This window comes from Giraffa tippelskirchi, chromosome 12 (assembly GCF_054371585.1).
Source record: "Giraffa tippelskirchi isolate mGirTip1 chromosome 12, T2T-mGirTip1v1.2.pri, whole genome shotgun sequence".
In the NCBI taxonomy this organism is placed as follows: Eukaryota; Metazoa; Chordata; class Mammalia; order Artiodactyla; family Giraffidae; genus Giraffa; species Giraffa tippelskirchi.
In genome coordinates this window covers 92,716,822-92,731,693 of record NC_137286.1, presented here as the reverse complement: position 1 = coordinate 92,731,693, position 14,872 = coordinate 92,716,822, and the positions used below count along the sequence as shown (strand labels likewise).

The 14,872-nt window shown below is 40.6% G+C and overlaps 1 protein-coding gene and 1 non-coding gene across 11 annotated transcripts in view; one reads left to right on the top strand and one right to left on the bottom strand.

Annotated features, from left to right (window-relative positions):
- Positions 1–14,872, top strand: part of NEK5 (NIMA related kinase 5) — a 61,315-nt gene that overhangs the window by 43,777 nt on the left and 2,666 nt on the right. For 6 of the 10 annotated variants that reach the window (XM_081547641.1, XM_081547639.1, XM_081547637.1 and 3 more), the window contains 4 exons: positions 2,200–2,326; positions 6,759–6,884; positions 8,631–8,768; positions 14,409–14,511. In XM_081547641.1, coding sequence (XP_081403767.1) covers positions 2,200–2,326; positions 6,759–6,884; positions 8,631–8,768; positions 14,409–14,511 — 494 coding nt within the window. The remainder of the gene's footprint in view (positions 1–2,199; positions 2,327–6,758; positions 6,885–8,630; positions 8,769–14,408; positions 14,512–14,872) is intronic. The other 4 variants (XM_081547645.1, XM_081547644.1, XM_081547643.1 and 1 more) reach the window with 1 other exon arrangement.
- Positions 7,158–7,229, bottom strand: TRNAC-GCA (transfer RNA cysteine (anticodon GCA)). Its single transcript has one exon. It is a non-coding gene; the product is annotated as a tRNA-Cys (tRNA).

Sequence of the window (14,872 nt, the reverse complement as noted above, 5' to 3'; positions counted from 1 at the left end):
CTACTGTATAGCACAATGAACCCTGCTCAATATTCTGTAATAACCTAGTTAGAAGTTGAAAAAGAATACAAAACATTTATATGTATAACTGAAAGAAACTGAAAAAGAATAGATACATTTATATGTATAACTGAATCACTTTGCTATGCATTTGAAACTAACAACATTGTTAATCAACTATTCTCTAATGTGAAATAAAAAGTTTAAAATAAAATAAAAATAAATAAGTGAGCTGGTATCTTGAAACCAGCACATTTATTTTGGATCTTGATTAGTTATTGATAACTTTGTACTGGTCTTTGGGTAAATCTCAGTTAGGTACTAGAGATCTCATTGAAACAGCAATAATTACATGAATATAGTACATTGAAACCTCATTTTATGACTTGATTTCAGCATCTTTTTTTAATCCCATTTTTTACTAAAGATGCTAACCAATATGAAAATTAACTGATTTGTGTTTTCATTTCACCTCCTCAAATTGGCCTTTTAAATTATCGAAAGTTAAGTATGAATGTGTATATCTCTCAATTTCTTTCTTTCATTTTTTTATTGGCTTAAAACTTTTTAAATGTTATCATTTCTTTCAGATTTGTGTGTTTGTGTGTGTTGTGAAGGTCCATTAAAAAAAAAATAGACTTCATGTTTTAGAGAAGTTTTAGGTTCTGGGCAAAATTGAGCAGCAGGTACAGAGATTTCCCATATAGCTCCTGCCACACAAACACACACACAGCCTTCCCTCCCATCAGCACCTCCCACCAGAGTGGAACATTCATGGCAAATTAGCTGCCACATGGTCAGTGCTCATCTCTGTTGACAAGGAGAAGAAATGGACAGACACATTCCTGTTGCTACCTTGTTCCAACATAGTTCCAGTTTAAAACCCTGTTGATTCATGTAATAAACATATGTTGAATACTCATTGAATATTGATGAACCTACACTGGCCCATACTAATCACCCAAAGTCCATAGGTTATGTTAGGGTTCACTCATTCTGTGGGTTTTGACAAGTGTAGAATGACATCATTATAGAACCATTGAAAAAGAATAGATACATTTATATGTATAACTGAGAGAAATTGGAAAAAAATAGATACATCTATATGTATAACTGAATCACTTTGCTATGCATTTGAAATTAACAGAACATCAGAACATTGTTAATCAACTATACTCCAATATGAAATAAAAAGTTTAAAAAATAAAATAAAAATAATTTTATTTTAGAATAAAATTGTAGAATCATACAGAGTATTTAGAATCATACAGAGTATTTTCACTGCCCTAAAATTCCTCTGTGCTCCACTAAGTTGTGAGATTTTACCAGCATTTTGCTACATAAAGACTTCAGTGGAGTGGTGGTAGTTAGCGCTCACCTCTAACCACTAGCCTCTAAGTGTCCCGGAGCTGTGAGTACCAGAGGGATTAGCTTTGGGGACCCATGGTCTGAGTTAGAAGCTGAGGACTGGTCCCTCCAGCGCTTCTGTGAAATGAGGTGCTGAAGTTGGCTTCCCTGATGGCTCAGATGGTGAAGAACCTGCCTGAAATGCAGGAGACCAGGGTTTGATCCCTGTTTTGGGAAGATCACCTGGAGGAGATAAGGCAACCCACTCCAGTATTCTTGCCTGGAGCCTGGCAGGCTATTGTCCATGGGGTCGCAAAGAGTCAGACATGACTGAGCGACTAACACTTTCAAAGCTGGCCTGCTAGAAAAAAGAATGGAGTCCCCAAAGTTTTATGTACCAATTTGTTCATCCTTTGTTCTCCTTTGCTTTGATATGCTTGAAACAGAGTGATCATTTTAATATTAATACTGGAATGTTAGGGGCAGTTTTAGGGACCTGACTGGCAATGTTAAAGCTTAAAGCAGGGCATGGATGAACTCATCTTTAGAGTTCCATAGCACAGAACAGTAGGGGGATAAGATTGAAGGCAGGACGTCTGCCTCAAATGAGTTGCCACGTGATCAGTGCTCGTCACTCTTGACAAGGAGAAGAAATGGACAGATACATTCCTGTTTCTACCTTGTTCCAGAAGAGTTCCAGCTTTAAAAGCCTGTTGATTCATGTAATAAACATATACTGAATCCTCATTGCATATCTTGGTAAATGCTACTCCTGGGAATACAGAATAATTTTTAAACTTTTCCCCCTAAACTGTGGCTTATTTCTCATGAAACACTGTGGAATTGCTTTAGGCAGTGGATATACTGAAGGAAACTTTGACCTCTGAGGATGGCATGAAGTTTATGGAATATAAATGTATGAAGGGGCAAGAAGATTATACAGACAAAGCATTTGAAAAACTCTGTTGCCCAGGAGCAGGTATGTGTCCCTTGAAGGCTGCAGATGAGAAGGTACTGTTTTATTGACAACCCATCTCGTATTCTCTCCTCACTCATCTCCTGTGACCTGACTGTCCCCTGCCCCCCACCCCTCCCTGAGCTGGGCGGAACCTGGCCTGACTCCACCCACCGCAGAGATGACAGCCCCAGAGACCCCCCTCCTCTCTGCTCCACACTGCTCCCGGGGCAGTTTCATCAGCTCCCTCAGCTTCCGCTCCTCCACCAGCAGCTCCACACTCATCTCTCTTTCTCAGGATCACCTAGATGGCTCCATGGACAAGTGCCATTGTCATCTAAAACTCAGTGTGTGTACGATCAATCTTCTGAGCCTTTTCTTCCCAGGGAGTCTTTATTTTGGGTGATGTCCTCACCAGGCTGACGGTCCTGCTGTCGTGCCTGGGGTGGTTTCTACTCTGAGATGTCCCTGAGTCTCTCTCCTCCTCCTTCATTCTCTCTACCCTGTCCTGTCTGGGCAGTGCATGTAGTAGGAAGTGCATGGGCTTTGGAGACAGAGTTTGAATCCCAGCTGAAAGTGCCGCTTTCTGATTGTGCAGCCTTTCACATGTTACTTCAAATCTCTGAATCTCAGGCACTTCCCTGGTAGGCTAGTGGTTAAGACTCCACGCTCCCAGTGCAGGGGCCACGGGGTTCTATCCCAGGTTGGGGAACTGAGATCTCACATGCTGTGTGGCCAAAAAAACAAAACTCTGAACCTCAGTTTCCTGTTAGGAATGAGGATACTAATGCTTGCCACACAGACTTATTGCGAAGGCTAACGTGAAAATGGATGTATTAGGTGCTTAATTTAATAGACGCTATTTCCCCAATTTTCCCTTTCCCTTCCCCTGAGTTGTCTTACTCCTCTATGCATCCTCCTTTTCTCTGATATTTCCCTTTCATTCTGTAAATATTGCTATAGTCATCTTGTCATATTATGATCCTACTCAAATTTTTAAAATTAACTTTTGTTGGAGTATTGTTGCATTACAATGGTGTGTTAGTATCTACTGTGCAGCACAGTGGATCAGCTATATGTACACATATATCCCCTCTTTTTTGGATTTCCTTCCCATTTAGATCACCACAGAGCTCTGAATAGAGTTCCCTGTGCTGAATCGAATAAGGATTTTTTTTTCCAGGTGGAAATGAGGTATTATCAAAATGAAATATGAGTAGAGTTCCCTGCTCAAATTTTGTTCAATAATGCTCATAGGATACAGTTCATTGTACAAAGTAACACATGTTATGCTGCATGGCCTGATCCTGCTCGATCACCCCCCTCTCTTCTTGCACTGATGATGGGATCCACACAGCCTGTTGGAACTGCACCTTCTCTTGCAGCTATGTGAGCATTTACACAGCCTGACTCAGATCAGTTTCCTCTTCCTAGAATAATACACTTTGCCTCACTTCCACCTGGAAAAATCTGTATTCAATTCAGCAGGCATCTTACAGAGAATCCCAGCTTCTGCCAGACTGTGCTAGGTGGAAGGGACCTCAGAGATGAGTGACACCTGCTCTGCCTTCACAATCATAGAACTGTCATGAACAGGTGAAAGGAGGCGCAAAACCTGCTTTTTGAACCCCAGTACTAATCATTAGTTTGATACTGAAAATGGTCTCAATTTAAACTGGGTTCCTGTAATTATTATTCAGGCTGAACAATTTCCCATGTGTTTATTGACCTCTGTCTTTCTCTTGTGAATTATGTGCTCATATCCTTTATTTTTCTACTGAATATGTCATTTTTTTTTATTTATAAGACTCATTTAAGTAGAAACTTTGCCTGAAATACATATTGCAAATATTTTCCCCAGTTGGTCTTTAGATCTCATTGACAGCAGCAATAGCAAATATGTGTGTGAGTGTATATGTGTGTGTACTTATAACTTGGGAATAAACTCCATAAGAATCATGCAGAGCAAATGAAGGAAACTATAAAACTTTACTGAGGTAGTTAAAGATGTTTGAATAAATGTGGAGAAAAGAGTCGGACACAAGTGGACAACTGAACAACAACAACAATACTGTTATATATTAGAAATATTCATTCCAAATAAATATGTGGATTTTTGGCAATTTCAATCAAAAGCACAATAGGAGTTTTTTCTGGTGTAAAGAGATCTTGGCAGATTGCAGAATATTGGAGATCCTTTTTAAAAAATATTTATTTATTTATGGCTTTGTCGGGTCTTAGATGTAGTGCTTGAGCTGAGTAGTTGCAGCTTGAGGGCTTAGTTGCCCCATGGCATGTGGGATCTTAATTCCTTGAACAGAGCTCAAACCCCTGTCCCTTGCATTGGAAGGCAGATTCTTAACAACTGGACCACCAGGGAAGTCCCTTGGAGATTCTTAACTAGCCACAAAATCTAGAAAAGAAGAGCAGTGAGTGGTACTTGTCTTCCAAATATCAAACTATATTATGTAAATTACAGTGATTAAAACAATATGATACTAGCAGGAAAATTTTTTAAAAATTAGTGAAAAAAGACAAAGTTTAGAAACAAACTTTAGTATGTATCATAATTTGGCATATGCTAAAGGTCACATCATGTCAATGGGACTTAAATAAATGAATTAAATAAAAGAATTAAATAAATGCTCTAGAACTAATTGGTTAACAATTTGGGGAAAATTGTGAAATCAGACTCTAGATAATGATACAGCAAAACAAATTCCAAGCCAAAATCAAAGGGTTTATATGTTAAAAGTGAAGCTATGTGTTAGAAAATAAAGTGAAAGAAAATGTGAGTATTTTTTGAATAGGGAAGAATTCGCTATTCAAAATACATAGGAAAAAAAAATCACAGAATAAATTAGTAATAGATTCAACTTTAACAATGAAAGGGTCTGGTAAAGCAAATATTACTAGCCCCTATAATTGTCATTTTCAATATTTTACCTAGGGAAAATAGTCATAAATGTAAAAAATGAGTTCATTATAGTATTGTTTATCATAGTAAAAAATTCTAGCAATCTAAAAATCCAGCAAAAAAGAATTAAGTTAAAATGTATCCATAAAACAGGATACCCAGTTTGCTTTAAAATAGTGGTATAGAGCAATGTTTAATAATTCAGATAGGATATATTGCTAACTGGAAAGAACAAATTATAAAAGGGTATGTAGTATTTGGCCCATTTTTTGTTTCAAAACGAAGCAAAAACAAAATGCAGGAAGGAAAATTTGAAATTGTAATCGTCTTCTGGACAGTGGGATTGTGGAAATATTGATTTTCTTCTTTATTTCTCTGATCTCCAAATTTCCTATAATGAAACATAGTAACAAACCATGTTAAAAACCATGTTACTTTTGAAATTAAGGTAGGGAACTTGGCTGGTGGTCCAGTGGTTAAGAATATGTGCTACTGCAGGGGGCACAGGTTCAACCCCTAGTGGGGAAACTAAGATCCTGAATGCCACAGTGTGGCCAAAAAATAAAGTAAGGTAATGGAATAGTTGCATTTCCGTGGAAACTACTAAAGTTCACATAATGCCTCAAGAATTTGTTCATTCAGTGCTATTAATATTTCTTTAGCATTAAATATATTGTATAGTCAATCAAATGTTAATAATAAAAATGAAACAATTTTAAACTTGTTTATAACTTCAGAACTTATAAGTTCAGTGTCCTGAAGTAACAAATACCATAAACTTGATGGCTTATTAACAACATTTATTCAATATTTCACACATTTCTGGAGGCTGGAAAGTCCAGGATCATGATGCTGGTAGATTCATGGTAAGGGCCTAATTCCATCTTTTTGCTGTGGGCTCACAAACTAGTCAATCCTAAAGGAAATCAGTCCTGAATATTCATTGGAAGGACTGATGCAGAAGCTGAAGCTCCTATACTTTGACCACCTGATGCGAAGAGCCGATTCATTGGGAAAGACCCTGATGCTGGGAAAGATTGAAGGCAGGAAGAGAAGGGGGGACAGAGGATGAGATGATTGGATGGCATCACCAACTCAGTGGGCATGAGTTTGAGCAAACTCCAGGAGATAGTGAAGGACAGGGAAGCCTGGTGTGCTGCAGTCCATGGGGTCGCTGACAGGACTCAGCGAATGAACAACAACCCTTAGTGGAAAAGATGAGGGAGCTCTCTGGGGTCTCTTTCATAAAAGCATTACTCATATTCATGAGGCTTCACCCTCATGACCTAATCACCTCCCCATAGTCCCTCCTCCTAATACCATCACCTTGGGCATGAGGTTTGAACATTTGAATTGGGGGGAGGGCAGAGAGGGATGGCGTGCAAACATTCAGTTCATAATAATCTGTATTAGAAGGGTGGTGGTGACTTCTGTTTTTGAATGTGCCAGCTGATGGATTCCAGGTTTCCTAAGAACCATTTGGTGCTATTAGTCACACTTTGCTGCTTTGAGATGAACGAATTGTCTCCTTATTCCCAGAGTTGTGCATCCCGGATGCCGCTGCTGCAGAGCACAGGAGACAGTGGGCCCCAGGAGCTCCTCAGACTCTGCTGCAAATGATGGCCTCGGCCGATGTCACCTCCACCTGCTCCACCATGCCTGAGGGTGAGGCTGACATCAGTGGCTTAAATCATCAGCAAGAGGAGAGAGAGGCCCCAGATACAGCTGTGTTCACCCCAAATGCCAGTGCTCACTCTGACCTGATAGTTCTCACTTTTCAGGATAGTCCCTATAAGAACGAATGAAAGAAAGTGAAGTCGCTCAGTCATGTCTGACTCTTTGCGACCCCATGGACTGTAGGCTACCAGGGTCCTCTGTCCATGGGATTCTCCAGGCAAGAATACTGGAGTAGGTTGCCATTTCCTTCTCCAGGGGATCTTCCCAACCCAGGAATCGAACCTGGGTCTCCTGCTTTGCAGGCAGACGCTTTACCATCTGAACCACCAGGGAAGCCCTAAAGTCCCTATAGATTTGTATCAAGTACTTGTCAAAAGATACTGTTTTAGATTAGGCTTGTGGCTCAGATGGTAAAGAATCTGCCTGCAGTGCAGGAGACCCAGGTCTGATCCCTGGGTCGGGAAGATCCCCTGGAGAAGGAAATGGCAATGCACTCCAGTAATTCTTGCCTGGAGAATCCCATAGACAGAGGAGCCTGGTGGGCTACAGTCCATGGGACTGCAAAGAGCCAGACATGACTGAGCAACAAACACTTCCACTGCCTACCTCTGCAGAGACTTGCCGACTAATTATTCTAGACAATTGACCATTGTAGCTGTGAGAATGTAAGGGAGGAAAGATCCAGGCTCCCACCTCCCTCTCAAGGAGGGGCAGGTGGCTTCATTTGCTTTCCTGTGCTAGCCCAATAACTCCCTTGCAATGTCTTGGAGGGTCATTTTTTTCATCAGTAACATCAGAATTGAAATATTAGCTATCCCACAAGGTTTAGAGAGTTAGTGCAAAGATACACATTAAATTGCTTTGTTAGCCAATGTGCTATTTCAGTGTTGGGACTGTTTAGAATGTGATTGTATTTTCAACCTAAATTCTTCTGTTTACATCTGAACTTCTGGCATAGTCTTTCCTCATCAGAGAGTCCCTGCAATACCTGGGTGTGATCTCACAGGTGGTGGAGATTTTTATTGCTTATTTCCTATGTTCTTGATAACGTGGGGCTGTGTGTGCTAAGTCAGTTCAGTGGTGTCTGATTCTTTGCGATCCTATGACTGTAGCCTGCCAGGCTCTTCTGTCTATGGGACTCTCTAGGCAAGAATACTGGAGTGGGTTTCCTTTCCCTCCTCCGGGGGATCTTCCTGACCCAGGAATCAAACTCGCTTACATCTCCTATATTGCAGGCAGCTTCTTTATCTCTAGCATCACCTGGGAAGCCCACGTGGGGCTGAGGGAGAGCTAAAATTTATGTCCATCTTATAAGTTGAAGTCTGTAAGTATATTACTGAAGTTAGTAATTAGAAGTGTGTGAATGGACCCATATTTATACTCTTACAAAATATATCATTAAATTTACAGAAAAGGGCTTGCAAACATAATACAATTTAATCCATCCTAAGCCAGTGAAACAATAAGGAGGGAAACTGAATTTAAAATAAACGGTAGAATAGAAATGTCAACATACCAAAATAGCCAGTTTGCAAAGCAAAAAATGACTCTCCTGCCCAACAGCTCTGTGACAATCATATTGTCACTGAACTTTTCTTAGCTTCTTTATTCATAAAATGAGGAGTGATTTACTCATAAAATGCTTAGGTTATCGCCAAGGTTCTTGCATTCTGTGATTTTAAAAGCTCCATTGAAGAAGCATTTTTGTTGTCACTAATCCAGTCTCCTTTTCAGACGGCCGAGTGATTGAGATTGAAGGCGGTCCAGAAAACAGGAGACGGTGGCAGCGAGAAGCACCGGGAACTTTACTGAGTGTTTTGGCAGCAGCACAGCTAACCAGTAACTCGCTTTCTGCCACTGATGGAGAATGTGGTATGTAGCTTACTTTTAAGTACATCCCCAATCCCCTGCAGAATTTTGTCAGACGTGTAAATGCAGGACGGGGATAAGAATAGCCTGGAGAGAGAATTGAGAGGGTGTCAAAGCCTTTTCAGAAGCTGATTTACGTTGTCCAAGCCTGTTCCAGATGCATTAATGAAAGACTTGAACTTCTGAAAAAAGTGGAATCATTTTCTGTAACAGAATCTGTTGATGAGTGATGAAAATTAGGTAGGAAGGGCAGGTGGCTTTGTAGATGATGAGCTAGGGCTTAGCTCTACTTGACAGAGTCCATTTAATCTGACAGCTATTCAGCAGACTCAAATTACCATGCAGTGGGCAATAAAATACATCTTAATATAGTTTTTTTGGCTTTGGGGATTTCTTTTTCTTTTTTTTGCCTCTAACTTTTAGCAAGATTATGCTTGTGTTGGCTTCAGAAATTGTTGTTTTCTAAAGGTTGAGGGAATTTGCGTCACAGTGAGGATCTGGTGTGAACTGCCATGAGAAAAGCCATCTGGGACAGGCAGGTGTCAAACAAAGAACACTGCACAGCCAGGGCTTTGGGGCTTCAGAGATGTGAGGCTGAGGGGGCAGGGCGGCCTGGGTACCAACCTGAGAGTGATGGAGGCTGATGAGTGCTTACAAAGTGAAAGGACAACAGGAAAGGATATTGAGAATAATGCAAGAGTCATAGCTGACTGTTTCTGAGGAGTGAGTCTGCCAGTGTGTGAAGTGCAAGAAAAGGGCAATCTCTGTGAAAGGTGAGTCTTAAAGAATGGACGGCATTTTATTGACGAAGGAACATTTCAGGTGGGAAGGACTTGCAGATCCACCCACCTGAGAGACTGTGAAAGATGGTATGACTAAAATCTAGGAGCAGTAGAAGGGGCCAGGGTCCCTGAGTAGATGGAGTCCTTCGATATTATGACTTATCTCAGCTGCCACACTTAAAACTCAAGGCTTGGGTGGAGGGGGTGGGGAGAGAGAGAAAAAATGGTTGTCTGTCTTCGAGGCTTTCTTTCTAGTAACTTCACATCACAGGCTGCAGTCTGATTGTTGGTCAGCTTCCTTCCCTTCTATCCTGGGATAAAGGCATTGTCTGTAAGATGGGGCTGGAGGCTGGGGCATTGGGAGGAAGCTTTGGGCTGGCTTGGATTAGACTGGAGGCTAAGGGCTGGGGTCCCAGACCAGGTAGGATGGAGGTGCCCATCTTTCAGGACACTGTGATGGCGACATGCTGGTGGTGATGATGCATCTTCTTGCATTTGCTCCTGTGATTCTTTGAAAGAGTCATAGAAAACTCTTCATGTGATCTTGCATGCCACATGAATTTATTCATGAACTTACTGTATTTTTGCATGGATGGCTTTACATTAGGCATACATGACTAATTGATCCAACAAGTGGGACGCAAGATAAGAACCTGCCTCTCAGGGTGGCGTTCAAAGCAAAGCATGGGTATTTTCTTTTGTAACCTGTTAAGGAAGCAAGCGCTCCCTCCCACTCCAACTGTGCTTTTTCTTTTAATATTTATTTTTTTATTTGGCTGCACCAGGTCTTGATTTTGCCATGCAGGATCTTTAGTTGCAGCATGCAAGCTCTTAGTTGCAGCATGTGGGATTTAGTTCCCTGAGCAGGGATGAAACCTGGGCCCCCTGCATTGGGAGCGCAGAAGGCTTAGCCACTGGCCACCAGGGAAGTCCCTGGCTAGACTTTTCATTGGTCTTTCAGCCTCTAACTCTGGTTGGCCTCACCTCATCTTTCCAATCCCAGTAGCAAGCTTGACTCCCTGTCTGGTCATCTTTCTTTAGCTATCCCTCTGTACTCCTGGGATTTCCCTGGTGACTTAGCAGCAAAGGATTCACCTGCAATGCAGGAGATGCAGGAGACATGAGTTGTATCCCTGGGTCAGGAAGATTCCCTGGAGGAGGAAATGGCAACTCACTCGTTTTCTTGCCTGAAAAAAATCCCATGGACAGAGGAGCCTGGTGGACTATGAGTCATGCATGGGGTCACAAAGAGTCTAACACAACTGAGCGACTAAGCATGCACACACACACTGCACCGCTGCCAGATAATATTTATACTAAAAAGGACCAAGTCTTTTTTCTGCTTTAAATCCTGCAAAAGATACTCCCTCACCCTCCAGATAAAACCCAGATTCTGCAGACTCTTTAAGTGCCTTTAAGAGCAAATGGCCCCTCCCAACGAACGTCAGAGCCGCTGGCACTTCTCATCTTCCTTCTGTTTAGAATGCAAGCCTTCCTCCCTTTGCCAAAATAATTCTCCCTTAAGATTCCTCTCTGATGGAACTCCTGCTCACTTTTGTCGCTATGTTTTATCCGCAGTTACCCTTCCTGCCATACTTTTCCCTGTACTGCCAGACAGAGCTGGCAAAAGTGTCTGGAATATAGGAGATTCTTAATAAGTTAATAATTTCGATGAATGAGTTCAAGAGCCTCTAACTTGATTGACATGCTTCCCTTTAATCCAAAAAATTCTACCAAGCTTTCTGTAACTTCTCAAATTTGTCTATGGTCTCTCTGACTTTCCTGATCGCTACCTCTGACAATTTCACATTCATTCAGTGTCACACTGAAATTCGTGCACACTCGAATATTGGTTAAATGCATGAAATACATTTCCTTATTATATTTATTATGTAAATTCAGGCCATAAGAAGATGTAGTAGCGATTTTATTTGAATTTTTATTGATTGCTATAAAAAACCTGGATCTCAGCTAAACTGCTGCCTATGTACCACTGACAGGCAACCACTGTTTTATTTTTTTTAATATTTTAAAATCTTCTTTTTTTCTTTTGTCTGGCTGGGTTTTAGTTCCATCTTGCAGGATCTAGTTCCCTAACCAGGGATTGGATCCGGGTTCCCTCCACTGGGAGCACAGAGTCTTAACCACTGGACCACCAGGGAAGTCTTAGGTAACCACTGGTTTAAGTGCTTGAGAAAACATCAGGGCTTGTCTCCTTTGTATTCATCTGAGTTTGGGTTCCCTGCTTCGTATCCCACAAGACACTAATTCTCTGATCATAAAAATCAAGTTCACTTTAATTTTCTGTTTAATAGCTTTCTTCCTCGCTAGGCTATAAGCTTCTGAGAGCTTTGTCTTGATCACCACTCCACTCCGACTCTCTATCCGCAGTGCCTGCTACCATGTCCAGAACTTAGTAGGTGACCATGTCTCTGTGAATGAGAACACAGCCATAGCATAGTTTTTACTATCACTTTATGTAAAGGCATAGGTTGGCCAATGGCCGTATTGCTATCAAGTTGGATAAGGAAATTATAACATTAAAAATTATTCTTACGGTTCTGTAGACTCTTTGTGAAGACTGTCTGCATGTGTAAATTCTAATAACTTTGATTACATGTGTAATAGACACAATTTATAAAGGCATTTAAGGATTCATTGTCATAGATTTAACTGAGATTCATATATCGTCTGTCATAACTTTAGCTTAAACATCCAGTTTCTTGAAAATAAACTCCTTTCATGCATCTTGTTCTAAATTCCATTTAAAAGTGAAAGATTATCAAGTACATGTTTAATTAGTCCTAATTTTCTTTTTAATTGGAGGATAATTACAATGTTGTGTTGATTTCTGCCATACAACAGCATAAATCAGCCATAAGGATACATATATCCCCTCCTTCTTGAACCTCCCTCCCACCCCCCAGCCCATCCCACCCGGCTAGGTTGACCCAGAGCACCAGGTTGAGCTCCCTGTGTTACGCAGCAACTTCCCACTAGCTGTTTTACGTATGATAACATATGTGTTTCAGTGCTACTCTCAATTTATCCCACCCTCTCCTTCCCCCACTGTGACCACAAGTCTGTTCTCTGTGTCTCCGTGTCCTAATTTTGAAAATTTAAAATAGTAAGACTTTATAAAATCCTTTTAAATGAATCTTACTAGTAAAAGCTACACTGTTTTAAGGAGGACAAGTATTTTTTTTAACATGTGCATAATTAATTCAGGTCAGTAGTTTTGTTTATAGTTTAGCCGCTCCAAGGGAATCCTTGGTGGGAAGGTAACCCCTGTTTTTCTTGTGTCAGTTTTCAGGCTACATAGTTGCCTTGGTAACATCATAGTTGTACATCCTGATAACAGCTGATTTACATTTCTGTAGTTAGCCTTTCATTCTTTCTTCTATCCTGTTAAACAAAAATAAGAGCCTCCTAAAATTGCCTTCTTGAGACAGGAAAGTAAAAATAAAACCATCAGATTCCCATATCAAGAAGAATACTCTGACTGTTTAGTAGCCAGACTACCTCATTAATGAAATATATGAATCTACTTCATTTATTTAATGCACTTTAGGAAGTGATACGAGCTATGATTTGGGATGAACTGTTCATTAAAAAAAGTAAATATTTAATTACAGTGTGGTGAAATTTCTGCTTATGAGTGTATATATGAGTTGTCATGTAACAGTTTACACAAATATCTCTGCTTTTAATTCCACCTTCTATTTTCATTTTTATGAATATACAAGAGTGAGATAAGGTTAAAAATGTGTGCTTATATAGTAGTAGTATAGTGTTAGTTGCTCACTCATGTCCGACTCTGTCACCCCAAGGACTATAGCCCACCAGGCTCCTCTGTGCATGGGATTCTCCAGGCAAGAATACTGGAGTGGGCTGCCATTCTCTTCTCCAGATGTGTGCTTAAGAAAGACTAAAAGAGTTCTCACAGTAATTTATATTTATAAAATATAGATTTTAAGGGCTAAGAAAACATTGTGCCATTTTATTGGGAATGTTTTCTTTGTTATTAGTGTATAAAATAAGTGTACCTTATAATCATTGAAATCTTAGAGCTGTTGAGGGGATGCTGCTTCCTATAAAGAAATGAAATATTTTACTATCTTCAGTCTGATCTTTTCCCCAAGAGGAACAAAAGTACATTTTAAATAACAACAATGAATTCACCCCCTCACGTCCACTCTCACCAAAAAAAAAAGATAAAGTTTTGGGTGTGTGCTTTGGGTTTTCCCTGCAGACATCAGTGATTTACTGTAACCACAAGCTGAATACTGTGTATAAAAACAGCGAAGGGTGGTCCAATAATGTTAGCAGGCTTCCCAGGTGGCGCTAGTGGTAAAGAATCTGCCTGCCCATGCAGAAGATGCAGTAGACAGTTGTTTGATCCCTGGGTCAGAGAGATCCCCTGGAGCAGACAATGGCAACCCACTCCAGTGTTCTTGCCTGGAAAATTCTGTGGGCAGAGGAGCTTGATGGGCTACAGTCCATGGGGCTGCAAAGAGTCAGACACGACTGAGCACAAATAATGTTGCCAAGTCTTACGTTTTTACAAGATCTCCTTAAATTTTCTATACAATCAAAGCTTCTACCTCCAAAGTGGGGTTAGTTTGTCTCTTCATCTCTGATCATTATTCCTCTCACTTCCTTTTTCTTCCCTTGTTGTGTTGCCTACTACTTTCAGTACAACGTGGAATAGTTGCTGTCCATTGTTATCTTATTCTCTGCTTTAATGGAATTATTCAAAGGTTTTACCATTGTGGCTGATGTTCAATATAGAACTCTAGGTGTATGCCCCTCATGAGATGTGTAAGCTGGGATGCTTTAATCTCTGTCATTTATTTAACAGTGGGACCACTGAAAGAAGATAAGGGAAAGATGGAAGTGGCCTCTGACATTGAAGTAGATGCAGACCAACCAGATCCAAGATCTGATGATGATGATGATGATACGTAAGTAGATCATTCACAGATGCCTACATGAAGCACAGAATATAGTAAAAATGGTAAAAAGTTAAAATGCTGCTGTCGAGGCATCAAAGATAGCCTCGAAGACCCAGATAAGGAGACCAGTGTGTGCGGGTGTGTGTGTTAGTCCTCAGTCGTGTCCAATTTCTACCCTTTCAGAATGGGTGGGTCTCTGGGTAGTAGCTGTGAGACCCTGGGCACTTCTTCAAAATCTCTTTGAGCCCAGCTTCTTTGTAAATTGATGATGATAATGTCTACCTCAATTATTATTATTAGATGAAACAGTATATGTGAAGTGCTTTAGGGCAGTGGCTGGCATATAGGAAGGGCTCAATGTATGGCAGAC